The following is a 19,133-nucleotide window of genomic DNA, read 5'->3' as shown; positions in this document are numbered from 1 at the left end:
AATGTTTTACAGCTGAAACACAGTGAAAGCTTAAAGACCCAAGTCCTTCTGTGACATGACCGTGGTTCATGTTGTTAAATTTAATTTATGGACAAGCTCAGATTGACAAGAACTTTCCTAGTGTCGCTTTCCTACTGATGGTCAATATCACCTCTCTCACTTGAAAAGGGTTTCCTTACAAAAACATAGGCTCATATAGAGAAATCTGTTTCATGAAAGGTCAGATTTCAGCTTTTTCCTTACGTCCCTTTTCAGAGATCACCATTACTTCTTGTAAGGATTTACAACTCTCTATTAAAGACAATGGATAACTCAGTTTCTAGATCTAAATCAAATTATGAAGCACCATGAGTTGAACCGTCTAATGTTCCTTTTTTAAAAAGAGATATCACTTGCAGTTCCTGGATCTGAACCCACTATTGTGGCTTTGGTTTCAGTATAGATTCTATACCAGAATGAGCTCATTTTCTAGGTCTCTTTCAGATGCAGCAGGAATCTGTTGGTAACAGTTATTTGGTGAGATTTCAGCCCAAAATGGAGGCAACCTCACATGAGCTGTTAATTTCTTGAGATTTCCATTATTCGAGATGGTGGAAATCTTGTGAGATCCAGTCACCTGATGAGATTTCCACCATTTAGACCAAAATCTAATGAGAACAATCTTGTAAGATTTTGCCTCATTTTAACCTGAAACCAAAGCCTGGCTCCAATTCAGCCTCGAACCCAAACCACAATCCCTAGCCCAACCCTAAATCAGCTCAGCATCTGACAAACAGCCTCCTCCCCCTCTCACTATATTATAGAACAAGACAGAAAAAGAACAAACAAGCCACCACTTAAAAAAATATTTTTCCCTTGCCTTGGGAGAGAGTTATACAGCGTCCTGTGACATGCTACTGGTTTCCCTGTCTTTCCACAGACAATATTTTGAGTGGTGTTTTAAGGTGAAATTTGTCTCACCCACATAAAGTGCAAGGGATTAGGGAGCTGAAATCCTCCTCTCCCCCGCCCAGGCAGGGCCAGAACCTGAGCATGTAACTGCCTTTGTGGCTGCTTTTGCCTCTGTGGCTGCTGAACTGATGGGTTGGAACAGTATCCATGACCCCCCCACCACCACTTGCAGTTGTTACATGGCCCAGTGGCCCAAACTACTTATTCTGTGGTCCCAGCATGGCTTGGGAGTAGTGTTGCCTTGTGTGCTGGACCAGCATTCGGCTGTTCTCCTGAGCACCCAATCCTCCCCTACTACCACACCCTGCCTTGCAGCTCCACTGCACCATCAGGAGAATTTCACCATTGGAAAATCATCTTTGGATTGAGAGTTTTAAAAAAGTGAGTCGCCGTGCTAAAAGTGAAATCTTGCAAGAGAGGAGCCTGTGTGGAGAAGGAAGGATGGAAGTGGACACATGGGGCCTGATTACACATTTGCCCTGAGGCCTTTTTAGACTCCTCTGGGAGGATAAAGTAGGGTGACCCAACGTCCCAATATTAGGGGCTTTGTCTTGTATACGCAACTGTACTCCCCCTACCCCCAAAAAGGTATTCCGAATTTTCATGCTTGCTATCTGGTCACCATAGGATAAAGGGATAAATTATGAATACATTATATAGACACACCCACTTTAAGGTCCTTTTACATGACTATAGTGGTGCAAAATGGCCTTAGTGCAAATGAGAAATAGGCCCATGCATTCTGAAGACATGGTATCTAAGTATGAAAATTTACCCATGAGTCAACAAGGTCTTGTTTCAGTGTAATTTCTGTGAGGATATTTGATTTCTCTTGATTACCATTGGCTGAATCCTCACATAAAATAATTTAAAGAACCTAAATGTTGTGTTAAATCAGAATTTTATTAGAATTGCATAAAACTGTGCTCACATGCTCTATGTGCTGTTACACAGGGCAATTTCTATACCCTTTACTCATGTTGAGTAGCACTTTGCTCCCTGAGCAGTTCCTGGGACTACTTGCAAACAAAGGCACTAGCCAACATGAGTAAGGGTAGCAGAATCTGAGCCACAGTTATTCAGGATTATACATAACTAAACCACATATGAAATACAGAAACCTAATCTGAGTGCAGGTCTGCTCCATATCAGTGAAGCCTTGCACTGTTACATCTAGCATTGCTGTCTTGGGTTTTCTCCTGGCAATTCTTTATAAGCAGGACAGCCTTTAAAATTCAAAACCTCATATTGTCCTGACACGGCAGCTAAATCTGGAATCAGCCAGCATCACAGAAAAACCTCAACCTTCCTGGCACTTCCTCAACAAAGGATGTGTTTGTACTGTTGATTGTCCTGCTGAGAATGATTTGACTGTGTTGACAAGTATCACTCAGCAAAGACTGTGATGAAAATCTGAACATTAGAAAGTTAAATGAACACCTGAAACAATTTTCTTGCCAATTTTACAACTAAATAAATATCGAATTATTTGTGATTAGTGAGCCAAATTCATCCCTGGGGTCAGAGTCCACCAAAGTCAGCAGAGTTACACCAGGAATAAATTTGACTCATGAGTCGGTCACAAGGGAAATGCTTTACTGAACTTTTCTAATCCTTTACCCTAAATCTTCATTTTCATTTACCATCCATCTCTTTCTCTCTGCTATGCATATGCAGCAAAACCATCATATTTTCCTATCACCCTCCAGCAGCTCAAAGTATGACATGGATATTGCATCTACAAAAAGATAAAAAAAGATGCTGTGCAGAATTTAAGTGGTTTGTCTAAACAAGAACATTTACCTATTCCCCGCTTTCAAATGTTACATTCTGTAATGTGGTCTTCAAGGTAGAACACTGATCTATTCTTATGTTTGAAAAGCACTGTTTTCATTTATGGTGCTATACAAGAGATTTTTGTTAAGATGTAAAAGAAAAACCTTAGCATGTAAACTTTATGCAATTTCTTTGTCAATTTATGCAGTTTTGTTACCCTATCACTGCTGCAAGCTGAAGGCTGCAGGGATTTTCCCCTGCAGAGTAGGTAGGAGGCTTAATGCTTCTAACCTGCAGCAGCTGCAAGATCTGCAAGGAAATCCCATGAATCTTAGGATATCCATGCAGAGCTAGGGTATTATCATGGAGATAAATTGGCTCTCTCTTCATGGGCTCCCTGCTCTGGCCTGCCCCAAACTCCCACCTCAGGGAGGTTCCAAAATGCAGGTTGGGAGATAAGTGTTTGGACATGATGCACCTTTCAGCAGGAGTTTATACTGAAGATTTCCCACAGGTTTGACGTGGTTGATAGCTACTCTCCATGGCATCAACAACCCACCTTAGTACTTTCCTTGGTACCCGTGGAAGTCTGACTATCTGGAAGCCCTGCTGTGGACTTCAATTTCCATGACTTCAGGGACCTTTTTGGTCTCTTCTCCTTATTTCTGCTCCCCTCTACATCTCACAGTCTAGATTGAGCCAATAGCTTTACATTTGTCAGAGGAATACTTTACCAGCTTTCGGCATCCGTGTAGTGTTCTGTAGGTATGTGCCACTCTTGTATAAGTGCAAAACTCTTTCTAGCTGAGCCACTGTTTCATCTATTCCCCAGTGGAGTTCTCCTTTAATAGTACAGAAAAACAGTGATTTAGACAAAGAACTTGGAATTAATAGGGATTATACCTGAGTAAGGGTCCAAAGGATCAAGATTCAGCTGTGCCAAACTGCGTGATGTTTTTGTAATGTGGACTTAAAGTCCATTAGGCATTACAAAGTGACTGCCAAATTGATTTTCATATGTGCGATGAGTCAAGCCCTAAACCTATGTCTCCAAAGCTGTGCAGCTAGTGTACTGAGACAGCCAGCTTCCTGTCTGAATAGGACAGGATAGGATGGGTTACCCACAAGAGATGGAAACTCCTTTCCAGTGAATTCCCTTTGAAATTATTTATAGCCTGGCACATTATACCTCCCCATAAAATGTATTGAATACAAGGCAGGGAAAAAAAAACCTCTGGCATGAAATCAAAAGTAGAGTTAAGACATACTCAAGCTACTCTTGTCTGAATGTCATTTTATGGTAAAGATAATGTTATGGTCTACTCTGGATTCTGAAGCATAAAATCATCTCTAATGTCATCCGGGCGATGTATGCAATAAATTGTCTCCAAGGTTCAACTTCCTCTCAGTAGAGATGGCCCATTCAAGGCCCTCCATACCAATGAATCCCTAAACATGGGACTAACATTTTGCAGAGGGCTGTGCATGGGCCCTTTGGTCAGGATGAATTTCATTCTGTGGCCTGGCTTGTTCCTCCTGAGAGCTGCATACAGAGAAGACCAAATTTGGAGTCAAATACTGCTCTGGTCAAACTGCCATTGACTTGCAGTGGGATCTGCACCTATGTAATGGTGAAATTCATCCCTGTGCTGGGGCCCAGGACAAGGCACATACCACTTAAATACTACTTAAGACCTCAAACTAGAGAGTTAAATGGTATATAGGCCACATCTTGGCTCCTCTGAACAGGAGTGAATTTAATTCTAAAGGCACATCTACACTGCATCTGGAGGTGTAATTCCCAGGTCGGATAGATATTCATGTGCTAGCTCTGCCCAAACTAGCACCTAAAAATAGCAGTGTAGCCAAAGTGGCATGAGCAGCGACTCAGGCTAGCCACCCAAGTACAATCCCACCGGAGATACTAGGTAGATACTCCAGTGACTAGCCCATCCACCACAGTTACACTGCAATTTTCAGCATGTTCGCTCAAAGCTAGCATGGGTACATTTCCTCAGGCTGGAACTTACACCTCCGGCTGCAGTGTAGACGTACCCTAAGTGAGAGCAGAATCTGGCCCTAAAGCAATACATGTAAATGTAGCGCCCTTCCCACCCTCCGCCCCCAAACAAACACTCAAGTTTACAGTAACATGAAAAAGAGAGACAGTTGGCAGTATCACATATTTACAGTGGGATTACCTGTAGCATTGACTATCATATCCAATAATGGTCTTAAGGAGGATGGAGCACTGTGTGGCAGAAGATATGTAAAAAAAAACCTGCAATGGAAAAGTAACCCATATTTTAAAATAAAGTTGGCATGGGTCTAGTAACCACTGAACAACATAAACTATTAGAATTTTATTTCTTAAGTCCTTGACCTATTCAGGAAATATAATCATATTCTATAATCAAATAAATATACAGCTGAGACTAGTCACACAGCTGTCTGGCATACCCAGCCTAAGCTGCGATATACAAGGCTGCCTTGTAACTACCTGTAAATGTTCCATTAACACAGAAATTTGCTGTGAAGCTCTATGGATTGTGACTATTTGCCAAGCTGTCTGTACTTGGACAAACTTTATTAAAGAGACACTGTCAAACTCTGAAGTCTTGTTTTTTCCCCAAAAATCCTTAAAAATACAGGTCAGATTTTTGCTTATTTCATTTCACCAATTATTTCCTTTGCAGTTCTGCATTATTTTTAGGCTTTAAGATGAATGGGGGGGGGGGCAGGGGGGATCATTCTACACCACCGAAATTCAGGACATCTTCAAATATTCCCAAGAATATTGGTGCGGTCATCATTAACATGCATTCATGATGTTCCCGAATGGATCCATGTTTGAATGCACATTCTCTGCTGAAAAAAAAAAAACCAAACCAACAACAAAACCTGCTAGGGATTCTGGTAGTTTGTGTTGCTTTTCCTAGGAAACAAAAAGTAAAGCAGGTTCTACAATTTCTGGGTTAATTTCTCACAAGCTTGAAACAAGCATCTGGTTATGAAGGCTCTTGCCCTGTGCTCAGTGCCTGGTGATACCGAAATGCGAACATTTAACTGGTAATGCCAGTTAAATGGTGATGGCTTCACAAAAACACATCTAGCGTTTGGAAATGCAGGCACAGCAATAATTTCTTGGAATTAAAGGTATGCTGATTTCACTTCTCTGTTATTATTTAAAGGTAGAAGTAATTTCACAGTGCCCCTTTAAATTTCTATTGCTAAGCCAGTATTACTAACCTCTACAAACCCTGTTTCAGAGGGAACATTAGATAAAGATGGACAGTTCAGGATCTGGTAATATAAACAAAAGTACCAGACATAAATATTAGGTAATAAGCAGAATGGTAACACAAATAGGAAATTTTATTGAGAAAGTTGCCTTGTCTATCCTGTAAAGTACAGCTTCCCCATCCCCCACACGGCCATAGAAACTGCAGTGAATCATACTCACTGGAGAAAATAAAGCAGGTTTCACATAAGCATAATTTTTTTTAAAGTTAAAGTTATTGATTGGAAAATGTCAGCTACAGGAGCCAGTATTGTGGCCTATTCAGCTGACATGCTTCCACTTTATACAATTAATATTTTCTGAAGATGTTAACTTTTTTTATACAAGAGTAAAATTCATCCCTTCTAAAAAGGATATTTACGAAATCCCCACGTTAGATTATTATAAAAGATTTCTTAGTGTTTTATATAAAAAGCAGCACTCTAAATACATAGTGTTTTAAAGGTAAGCAAATCATTACCAATGAAGAATTCATCTGGTAAATGTTTTGCACCTGTAAAATCCATAAATGGATTGCGACTGATCACCGGAAGCATTCTGAAAGTATTTGAAGGTCACAGTTTGCTTTTCAGACTGGGTTGGATATTACAATTGGACAGAAAAGTCACATAGTATTGTTTCTGATCCTCAATTGAATGAGCGTGCAAACATTTTGATATGAACACTCACACGTGTGACTTTGAAATGCATCGACTTCAGTGTTAGTGAAACTCAAACTGGCACTGATGCATCTGATGAAGTGGGTTTTAGCCCACGAAAGCTTATGCCCAAATAAATCGGTTAGTCTCCAAGGTGCCACAAGGACTCCTCGTTGTTTTTTCAAACTGGAACATTCATGCAGAGGCACCTTGTGGCGGGGAGGAGATGCGGAGTCACGTGCGCTGACCCCACCCCCCCGACCCCCAAGATTTCTGCCAGGGTTTATATGCCCTGCCCTGAGTCCCACTGCCACCACCAGAAGAACCTTCACATTGTGCCCTCCCTCCCCCCACTATTGATAGTTACGTTACGTCTCTGCATTCATGATTTGTAGATTATAAAGCCAGAAGGGACCACTGTGAGCTTCTAGTAGGCTGACCTCCTGCATTACACAGGCCAGATAACTTCTTGGAATATGATTCCTTTTTGAACTAGACCATCTCATCTACATAAAGATCCCATATTGTTTTTAAAATGTTCAGTTATGAAGAATTCACCAAACCTATTGGTAAATTCTTCCAATGGTTCATTACCCTCACTGTTAAAAACGTGCACCTTGAGGGCACAAAAGGATGCCTATGTGACTGAAGGAAATAATTTAAACATCCGAGCCAATACTTGCACAACAATTTTTTGTAATATTTTCTCAGCTCTAATAATCCACCCTGAGAAGGAACCAGGAGACTGGCCTAGTGATGTTTCTCGTGGGTGGCTCTAATAAATTCAGACACTACTGAAAATTTATACCATTGGTTTATGTGCTGCAGCTTTGGACTATCAAGTAGCACCAGATATGGACAAGAAACCTTTTTTCCAAGCTTCAGAAAGTAGTACTGCCATTCACCTGCCATCACAGTGTCCCAATACATGGGAATCTGGGAACTGGAAAACCTAGTCTCTACCAAGTAGATTGTAGTTTTGTCCTTGCCGAGTGAGCATATAGAGATTGTTGCAGATGCATTCATAAGGGCGGCTGCAGCCTACCATGGTGTAGGTCTGCTTTCATACCAAGACCTATTGTGTGAGCATAATAATAAGCAATAGGGAGTGCTAAAAGCATTAGGATTTTCAAAGTGTAAAAACAGATCTTTAGAAACTGATGACCAGATGGAATAGTTCAGGGGTTCTCAACCTTCATTGCACCGTGATCCTCTTCTGACAACAAAAATTGCTACACGACCCCAGGACGGGGGACTGAACTTTGAGCCTGTCCGAGCCCTGCCGCCCTGGGTGGGGAGCCAAAGCCAGAGCCCCACTGCTCCTGGGATGTGGAGGGGGGAGGGCAAAGCCAAATCCCAAGGGCTTTGGCCCCAGGCGGGGGGCCTGTTCCCTGAGCCCACACACGCTCAGGGCTCAAGCCCTTGGGCTTCAGCCCTGGGCAATGGAGCTCAGGCTTCAGTCCTAGGCCCCAGCAAGGCAAATGCCAGCCCTTGGCAACCCCATTAAAACGGGGTTTTAGAACCTCTGGAATTGTTCAATAGCACTCTCACAAATGTTAACCACTGTGATAGAAAAAGACAGCTTTCTTCAGTGAGACCAGCAACCATGCCATGAAATCACTGTGTCATGGGCATATCCCCATTTATGATCGTGTATGGCTGAAAAGCCCACTTAAATATTAAACGTTTTTTTCTGGCCAGTCCAGCAAAATGGCCCTAATGAAAAACTAATTCACTAAGAAGGATCTTTAACCCAAGCAAATGGAAAATTTTGCAGAATACACTAAAAATTGCACTGCGCAAATGCACATGACAGTCATGTAGTGGAATGCATTTCAGTGTGGTCAGATAATGTTACACATATGCTGGTAAATGCATTGGGACAAAAGCAGAAGACTCTCCCTGGAGAAGTCTCTTCTAGCTGTGGTCTGGCAGGGAATGAGTGGTGTGATACTTGAAAGAGAAGCCTAAGAAAGGAGCACACCCAATTATGGCATTGCCTTGAGACCTTCTACCGTCCTCTCTGTCTCTCCAGCGCACTTGCACATCAAGCCACAACACAATTAGAAGCAGTGCATTAAGAATGAATTCTTGATCCTGTGAAAGCCAATAGCAAAGTTTCATTGGGATCAGCGTTTGGCCCAAAGAGTGAGTTGAGTGATCAGCGTTTGTGGTCTTGGCTCTTCACTAACATAAAACCCTCATGTAAAATTCCTCAGTTGTAAATCTGAAGAGACCTTAAGAAACAAAATTCTAAGAAACACATTTGAGCTTGACACTTTCTTCAGAGTTCTGACTGGCCAGACATAATATCACCTGATTACCTAACTGCCATGTGCAGACCTCAATGGGGGGCACTGGAGGATGGACAGTAGTGCAAGAAGCAAGCAAAATCATTGCCTATTCAAAGAACAGCAATTGGTTTGTTGGCGTGCGGAAGCATGGGGTCAATTGTCAGGAGAGAACTATATCACTATATTCATTATAACCCCTGGGAGATTGGTCTACACTAACGTAGTAAAATGACGTTACAGGTTTTTGACTATCAAACAATTGAACCAGCAAGTTTTATAATCAGCAGAAAAGAGGCATGGTCTAATGAGAGAGGTGTATGGTTTAGTGGTCAGAGCACAGAACTAGAAGACAGAATCGTCTGAATTCGAATCCCAGCTCTGAAGTCATTTCACTTCTCAGCCTCAGTTGACTCATACTTAAAAGGGGATGATAACACTTATTAATCGACAGCATTGATGCGTTGTGTGAATCATTTCATTAATAATGCAGTAACTGTGCCCAAATCATCCTAAGATTACCCCAGTTTTTCATGGCTATAAATCTTTACTGTGTAACTGACTTCGGTAGAGTTATACCAAAATAGACTTTAGTAGTGAATCAGACCCAATGGTTGCAAAGTACTTCCAAGATATTAATGTTATGTATTATTATTAATGAAACAAATATTTACAACACAAATTATTCATGGTTTTAGTTATTAGTCTATAAAGGCCCGATCCAACATTTCCATTGACCTCAATGGCTATAAATGACTATACAGAATTCTTGTCAAATTTTATTCACTTTATCTACTTAGGTAACTGGTCATCTACCTGTACGCATTATAAAGATTCCTCTTCTCATTCATATTTCGACATCGGCCCTCCACAGAGCAGGGAAGAGTGAAATTTCTGGCTGGAAACTCTATAAAACAGTCACGGTTACTGGTGCAAGAGCTTTCTTCTATGCTGGCGTCATCCAAATCTGTCACTTTCAGTTCTCCATCTACAATCACAAACTGTCGAGGGCGAAAATCCAACAGCGTCACGGAGCCAAGAGGTGAGTGAGCCAAATAATGCAAAAGCCGAACTAAGCTGAGACATATCTGAAAGGTAAAAGCACAGTCTGGGTTACTTGTCTAGTATGGAGCACGTAAAAAATAATAATAATAATGCATCTGCTTTAATTAAGTTACACACATAATAATGAACAAGATTGGCATTAAATTTATCATCAGAATCAGAGAGTGAGTACATTCCAGGCATTCTTCATAAAATTTAACATTATTCTTTCAGTGTAACCTTTAGAAGCTTGATATTAAAACGTGCTTCTTTACCAATTTTTCCCCTATGCAATTTTATTATTGTAGAGTTGCTCATGAGTTCTGAGCTGCTGAGGCTTTTTTGTTTTGTTTTTATTATTTTAATAGAAATAAAAGCATTTTTTTTAATAAAACATCATACGTAGACCCTGATCCTGCAATCTAAGTCTCTTATCCTCTAAAAATGGACACGTACTTCACTTGTCACACTGAGAGTAGTTTGACTTCAGTGGAACTATTCACAGTGCATAAAGCTAAGTCTTTGTAGGAACAGGGCCTATCCATGTAGACAGACCCTTGTGTCCACACAGAATCCCATTCAAGTTAATGGATCTCCACACATGTGCATCAGATTGGGGCCATAGAGTGAAGACTTATCTGGGCTTTGCAAATAGATAGAAGAGAATAATATTTGGAACCTTCAAATTTGGACCCAACCCTATAGTTTTTATTACTGTTGGCAGTTCATTTATGTGAAGACTTGACAATATTTCTTTGTATGTATTGTATAACACACTAATCAAAAACAATATTAATATGCACGCAGCTAAATATTTGCATGCTCATTCACTGTATTCAATTAATGACATGTCTTATGCAGGCTAGAAAGCTTTTTATTGTTTACATGTTAGCTTTGGTTTTTTGTTAAAACTGTTGTTAAGGCCATATGTATTAAAGTAGTCAAATCACAATTCAGTCTCAGGACATAAATGATATACTCAGGGAAATACTTAAATGCATACTTCAGACAAAAATAGAGGTTGAATGTGGCTTACATTATACTTCACAGACTTTACGTCTGTGAGATATTAGGACTATCCAATACTTCTGTAATCATTTCCCCTGCCTTACCAACCTGAAACATTTTTGTTCCACTTAAGCAATATCAAAAGTTTATGGAGAGATACTTGTAGGTATAAATGAATACAAGCATGGTTATGGGATGTCTGCACTGACTGCTCTTTTGTTCCTCTTGAAATTTACAGAAATCTTCTATACAGAGTCCCAGAGGATGCTATACATAAAAGGCGTATCGTATTGCTGAGGAAATGAAAGTAGACCAAATTGAAGCATTTAACATTCAGAATATCAATGTGATTTCTTCCTTGGGTCAGGAGCACTGCACAGAACCTCATTATAGGAGCTGAACACTGTGCTAAAATCGTTACCAGAAGCTTGAACAAAATTATAATTAACATCTAACTGCTCAAAGATAAATATAGAAAAAAAAAATCACTTTTCACAGATTTCTTAAACTACTACAGAAAACTCTGCATAAAAGTATACAAATGTTGCCAAAAACTAAAGAGGGATTTTTGTTTGCAATCTGAAATCATTCCTCCTTCCTCAAACACTACCAAGGCCCTGATCCTGCAGATGGATCCACTGACACAGACCCTTGTGCCTGTACTGAGCCCTGTTGAAGTCCTTTATCTATGTACCTGCCCTCAGTGTTGACATGGGCTGTGTGTGTATATCCCCACAACAAGATTAAAATACACATTTTAGGACTCAGTTCTGCACCATTGCTTTCCACTGATTTCAATAGGTTTGGGGAGATTTGGTCCCTGTCCTGTAAACACAAAGGTACTACTTGAGTGTATAAAGTTAAACAACCATGTTAATGTTTGCTTGACTGGGGCAGATACATAAATAATTCTCATGTATTCAGCTGAGAACTTGCATCCTTTTTCCTCTCCTCTATGACAGCTGCACACTAGATAAGGTAATAGTTATGACATTGCCTAAGGCTTCATTACAGTAGTTCCAAGAATATTCTATTTATAATTACATCTCTATGATTCAGACCAGCATTGCCAAGGTATTTCTCCTTCATCTCCCTCTAACTGCCCTGTAAGGGATACCCATTCTAAAGAGAATTTCCACCCACATCCTATGTGATATGGTCAAGCCAGTAATCTACTGCGTCGTTTGCAATTTACATCACTGTGCCATAATCTGCAGTTGCATGGGTGAGGTGTGAGGGAGACAGAAGTACACTTCATTGGCCATTGCAAACTAAAAACTCGGATTGAGTCATCATTAGGAATTTATTTCTTTTAGAACAACATAGTGGAAGTTTAACTCATGGGCCAAATGCAGTTCACAGAGCTCTAAAAGAAGCCTGTAACTGCCCTAATCGTTAATAGTAAGGTACATCCCACCGAGACTACAGATCAGCATACCCTATCATGATGAAAGTACCTCTACAATCTGGGCTCCATTCCATACAAATTAAATGTGACCTCCATGTTTCTGTTAAATTGCCAAAGTGGGCTTCACTGGGCAAACTCTCTTTTAGGATCTGTGTACATTTATAAACTTGCTTTACCCTTTACTCTCTCCTAGTAAAAGGCAACATAACAGGAAACAGTAGGAAATAATTATAAAATCAGCTTATGATAATGATCAAGATAGAGATGTCACATCCTTCTATTGTCTGAATTCCAGTTGCAGAGCACAATGTTCAAGCCAAAAATGCCAAGCTCTGAGTTTTTAACAAGTATGAAACCTTTGAAGATATAACATGAATAGCACAGAACATCCTATAATTAGATACCATCAACAGACATAATAGCGCAGTGTCTTAAAAACTGAAAAATGGGAGTGTTATGTCTTATAGACAAACCAAGACTTAACATTCCCAAGCAAAGCAGTTGTTTAATAAATGCGAACAAAGCTGTAAATTATGTAACCTCTCTTTCCACCCCCCCACATGCTTGGAGTTGTGTGTTCACATCCTACTTAAAAGTCCTTTAGATACCATGGTTGTTGCACTTACTCGAAATCTGTCCTCCCAAGAGGTCTGTAAAAGCTGAATCATCTCCAGTGGTGAGCCTAGCTCAGTGATGGTAGTCAGCGTGTCTGGGATGTCATTGCTATCCTGATAACAGTAACCATAGAGCTGAAAAAAGTACACAAAGGGAGAGAGATTAGTATAATACTTCTTGGCATGCTCTTCTTTTCTCCATGGATGCGGGAAACAGTCTCCTGTATCCTCCTGGGACCTTTGGATCCTATATGTTTTAGGACGCTGCCCTTAAGGCCCCATGTCGCAGTCATGTATCCTTCCATCTGAGGAGAAGTCCTGTCGAAGCCCATCATTGAAACTCTTAAGTTGCCCAGTGCAGGATCTGCAGGCCACACATGGGTGGCTGGGTATGCAGTATTTGCATATCCTTCTGGCTAGGCTTTTATAATCAAGGCCCTTATCAAGAAACTTATATGGAAAAATATATATATATATATGTGTAGATATGGGAATTCATTTTAGCATATGCACTATCTGGCATAATCATAATAATTCTGTACTTAAAAATAGGCATTAGAAAATCTCATGTAAAGATCAAGGTTTTTTGCAGTACTATTGCTAGTGCACTGAGTGTCTATTTGTATTTAAATGCGACAGAGGGTTCAACTATATCTTTATAATGAACTTTAAAAAGCCGTTGCAAATGTCAAGGCATATCCTTTTCAACACAGAAAATGCTTCTAATAGTACTTGTTGAAGTTACATGTGCAATTATGTTAGAGGGGTGAATACTGCAAAATATTTTAAAATGAATGCACTTCAGTCATGCTCTAGGTCCTTTTATGTTTGCTTTCCAAAAGTCACATGAGTGATCAATTTTTACTTGCACAGACACTTTCACATTAACAACATTTGAAGCCAGTGCTTGAAGTGACTTATTTCAGATGGGATAGGGACTGTTTTACACAGCCAGGAGACAGGCTTTTAGAAACTCCTTGCCAAAGCCTTGGCAGAGAGGCAGTTAAATGAGCTGAACAAAGATCTGATTACAGACTTTGCAGCAGGGACAATTTTACACTCTACTCCCAGCCAAATAAGTCTTATGGTAGAAGAGCTGCCATGATTTAAAAGGTTAAAAATCCCCTGATCCTACTCATCTCCTCCCCATACCTAAGAGGCTCAAAAACACCACGGCTTCTTCAAACCCATTCGTCTCCTGATTATGGACATCATCCAAAGCTCATTGAAGTCAATGGGAGTCTGTATTGACATCAGTGTGCTTTGAATCAGATCCTATAAGAACTACGCTCAGCCAATGTAGGTTCAGAAACAATACCTTGTGTGTTACGTGATCAATCACAACTAAGCAACATTTGAATAGCCAGAGCAATTAAATGTTCTCAATCAACTAACAATGAAAAAAAAACCATTGCAAACAAATTCACTCACTACTCTGAATAGCAAGCAAATTTGTGCAATACGCTCACAAACATTTAACAAGCAGAAAAAGAGGTTAAATTCAGTAAGCAAATTATTTGTTATGAATCATCCCCTTAGCTCTATCGTTGTCCATGTTTAAAGGAAAAAAAAAATATTCCAAAAACATAAGTGAAGTAAGCAATTATTCCTTTCAGTGAAAGAATAGCATTGTACTTCAAAACAACTGGTAAAACATGTACATCAAACAAAATGAAAGCTAGAATAGTTTATTTTAAAAACATACAACAGAGATTTTGGCATGGGAGATGTACTTGTAGCAGGTATTTCTACACTAGAGACACATGGAATTGAAATAGGGATACACCATAGTTTTAATAATACACATTAACCTAGGACTTCTTGGACCAGATACAGGGATTGTCCCTTAATATCTGTGACACGATTTTTTATGGAAGCATGTTTCTGATATAGGTACAGTAGTCAAAACTTAGCATGACACAAACTATCTTAGAAGAACACATCAGCACAATTACCACCATTACAAGCCAAAAAGAACACAAATATAAAGAGAATTAAAATATTTTAGAGAATATGCATCTTTGCTAGAATGCTACTGGACTTGCCTGTGAATTTTTTTATGTTATATATAAAATATGCCTGATCCCACAGTCCTCACAGTTTAGCCTTTGTATGGATGGGGACTAGCAGTGTAAGATTGAGCCCATTATATTTAAATGTTAATTTCTGGTGTCAGAGCCTAATAAGTTCTATATCCTTCTGAAGTCTAGTTCTACAGAATCAGAGGGGATTTATAAAATTGTAATGTCTGGTGGAAAAAAACTAATAAAACAGAAGAAGTAAGATTTAGAAGGCAAATTTAATGAAAAATGTCAATTCTACAGTAAATGTCAATTCAGAGCAATAATGAATGACAAGGACATCAGTTTTCATGAGCCATTCAAGCCCTCTGAAAGAGTGCAATAAAAACAAAGTAATTTTAATTAAGACAAAGTATCTTTATAGCAAATGTACATGCATATTAAAAGATTATGAATTTATCTTAATTAAAATATATATTTAATAAGAATAAATTCAGAATACTTTTGTAAGTGTTAAATCTCAAAGTACGGGTTCCAACTGTCAAAATAATATAATAGGTTTGTTCTCTGGGGTTGGGTAGCACTGCATTTAATTATCTCAGTTTAGAATCCAATTGCACTCCTGCAAAAATCATTGCTGACTGATGTTTATGTTTAGTACAGATTCTGCTGCTTTGAATTGCTGTGAAAGCTTAAAGGGCCCAATCCAATTTTCCTTCCACAAGAAACTCTCTCTTCAAATCGCAATGGGAAATTTTCTTGCATAAGTCCATTTAATTTAATTAAGTCCATAGTTAAATACATTAAAAATTATTTGATATTTTTCTTCATCACACGTAATTCTAACTAAAGAAATAGATCTGGCTCTTCTTTATCACTATTATTTATGTAAAACATTTCTAGCTATAGAATTGCTGTTTTGTTATATAGAATCATTGACGCATGGAAGTCATAAATGGAAAGGAGATATTGGGCTACATTTCAATATATTTTAAATGAAGGCTGGGGCCTAAAGCAAAACTGCAAATGCAATACACTGCAACATTTGTAAGTACAATTGTGGTGACTGAAAATTTTAAAAGTAGCTACGTCCTGATGCAAACAAATAATTAGGTATCCACAATGGCCATTTATATGTGCACAGCCACACAGCATACAGAGGTACGTGTATTTTCCTTTAAAAATTTAGCTCATTAGATCATCTAGCCCTTCTTCCTGTCAATGCAAGGTTGTTTCCCAAAGTATACTTTCTTGATTTTTGTCCAATCTAGTTTGTAAAGGTTCCAAATAGAACAATGTCATTTTCACTACCAATAATAAAGTAACTAATTTGTATACATACATATTTGGATCAACCACCTGCAATTGGAAAAATAACCACACAGACAATTTGAATGAAACTGGAGTCAAAAGATTATCCAAATGGGAAAGATATAAAAGTAGAGCAAGCAGAGTGAATCAGGAACTTCCACAAATGAAATTCTCTTTGTAGGGACAGCATTTTTTCCTATCATCTAGTTACATATTATACTTTCCAAATATATTATTATTTCATACCCCAGTATGGCATGGCTTCAGTTAAATGTATCAAAAGAAATATTATCCAATGAATATAGTTGGATATGTCAAGCCATTACACTGAAATACTACAAATACATAATTTTGTATAGAATCTGTAAACAGTTACTAGCTGGGGATACTTTTCTTTTTCCTTAGGAAAATATAAGACGGATATAAAATTTTGAACTGTTGTCATATTGTGCACAATAATCCCTGTAAAGCAGGTGTATTTACTGAGTTCTTCACTAACTGTTTAGATTTTCTCAATCAAAGATTGTATTCCTTATGCACCTAAAGCTCCCACCGACTTCAGCAGGAGTTTTAGATGCCTAAAGAACACAGGGTCAGCCCCTGAGAAAGTTATATTCTTTTGTAAGATTTCATGTCTGTGCTGCCAGTCAGTCCACATCCCTTTAGAACTGCCTTTTATTACAAATTATAGGGACAGAGGTGCCCCTTTCAGACAAGAAAGGGGGTGGTGGGGAGCAGAGGTCAGACCGCACACAAAAGCCGACAAGCTTACTGAATAAAAACACAAAATAAAGGAGCTTATTAAGCTGTCATCAGAGGGTAAGTATATGCAAACAACAGGCCCTCATGCATTAGTGTAGTCACCAAAGCTGGATTTAAAAAAAAAAAAAAAAAAAAAAAAAGGTCAAGAGAAAGCCTTAGCAAAAGTTTTACTTTTTATTTATACAGTTTGCTCAAACAGGAGTGGTACAATTGAAAATCTTACAAAATAAAGCCAGATTATGTTCTAACACTGGTGTAAGTCTAAAGCAGGATTGCCAGCCTGAAACATCCAAAGATCAGGAGTCTGGCCCCCAAAAACAGAATATTGGCCTAAAAATCATGAGATGTTTAAAAAAATGATAAAATGTATTTGCATTCTAGTTTTTGAGCCCTGAGGATTCCCCCCTTTAGCTTTCCTCTGTAACCAGGAGGGCTAGAAATTTACTTGTTTTTGTAACGAAAACTGACATTGTTCATATAATCACATGACTCCAAGAACTCGAGCTTTCAGGGAAAAAAGGAATAATCGCCTTTGATAGAATTGTGAGAGTTGGTAACACTGCTAAAGTAACAGCATTAGTTCTTAAGCTTTCGTGAGCTACAGCTTAGCTCACGAAAGCTTATGCTCAAATAAATTGGTTAGTCTCTAAGGTGCCACAAGTACTTCTTTTCTTTTTGCGAATACAGACTAACACGGCTGTTACTCTGAAACCTAGCATTAGTTCTGATTCTCTTCTCACTCACACCTCAGTGATTTCACTGGAGTTACTGCAGGTTTAGTCCAGTGTAAGAGCAGAGTTTGGCCCTGAACTGACAAAAATTTTCTTGTTCATGTGTGCACTGGAGCTCGTGGGCACAGGGCGCACTGGAGCTCGTGGGCACAGGGCGCACTGGATGGTGTTTATTTTCAAAGATACATGTGCACACCTAGCCAAACTGAAAATTAGTCCAGAATTGGACATGGCAAGGCCAGTCTAGTCTAGTAAGCTAGGGCCTGAATCAACGCTCATTGAACTCAGTAGAAAGACACCCATTGACATCGCTGAACACTGGATCAAGCGCCTAGTGGCTAAATTAGAGGAATCGATTGTAGAGCGCTTTGACATTCCTATGGCATCAGACCAAATGAAGACAAATTGGGGATAAACTTTTACATGCATCTGACACCTTGGCCATGCCCTCTGTTGCCATGGCAATGGGCCAGTCCCTCCAAGGAGGAATATACAAGAACAGCCATGATGTATAGCTGTTACTTAGCAATAAATACTCTAGGATTTTCATGTTGGCCTAAAAGCTGTTTTTTCCCCTCGCATTTTAAACATGTTCTAACTTTACGGAGTATATTATAAATATTTTTGCCATCCCTCCTCAATCCAAAAGCATCTGTAAACTGTAAAAGCATCTGGTGAGCGCTTTTACATGGCAAATGACTGGGTTATTTCATTAATTTTAATCTTCCTAGGTAAATGTAACATACAGAGGAGTCGCAGGGAGCAGAGGTCCCTCAGCACCATTCAGGATGCATTCAGCATCTTGTAGGATTGGGACCAAAGCTGGATGTCAAAGCCAAGAGGCAAAATGTCTTCCTGTTGCCTGAGGCTAGAGATGGAAATTGTAAGCAAGCAGTGGAAAATTTAAATATTAAACTAACTGCTCACAACTATCTTTAGGAGGTTTTTATTAATAACTTTGCTATTATTAATAGTGCTGCATGCTAGAAGAGCTAAAGGTTACACAAATGTCATCATAGCTGCCATCCATATTAATAGCTTCAAAAGAAAACAGAACAAAAATGAAATTCACGTGTATATGTATACATTATACTCACACAAAACCTGTAAGGCACATATTTTGGCAGTAAACTTGAGGCTTACAAGAGTTCTCTCCCCTTTTCTCTCCTCATTTTATTATAAAAAATTCTTTATAGCACTGTAAATTTACACAGTATTGCACAACCCCTGGGTCCAGCCCAAGAAAACACTTATTCCTGCAAGCTCTTGCCAATAGC

At 39.1% G+C, this 19,133-nt stretch overlaps 1 protein-coding gene across 1 annotated transcript in view; it reads right to left on the bottom strand.

Moving 5' to 3' along the window:
* The window catches only part of PKDCC (protein kinase domain containing, cytoplasmic), a 45,363-nt gene that overhangs the window by 13,482 nt on the left and 12,748 nt on the right, over nt 1-19,133 (bottom strand). The window contains exons 2-5 of the mRNA XM_007058032.4: nt 13,044-13,166; nt 9,774-10,045; nt 4,929-5,008; nt 3,462-3,569 (exon numbers count right to left, since the gene is read on the bottom strand). Coding sequence (XP_007058094.3) covers nt 3,462-3,569; nt 4,929-5,008; nt 9,774-10,045; nt 13,044-13,166 — 583 coding nt within the window. The remainder of the gene's footprint in view (nt 1-3,461; nt 3,570-4,928; nt 5,009-9,773; nt 10,046-13,043; nt 13,167-19,133) is intronic.

This window comes from Chelonia mydas, chromosome 3 (genome assembly GCF_015237465.2).
Source record: "Chelonia mydas isolate rCheMyd1 chromosome 3, rCheMyd1.pri.v2, whole genome shotgun sequence".
NCBI classification, from domain to species: Eukaryota; Metazoa; Chordata; order Testudines; family Cheloniidae; genus Chelonia; species Chelonia mydas.
Note: the sequence above shows the minus strand (reverse complement) of the source record. Positions and strands in the feature narration are given on the sequence as shown.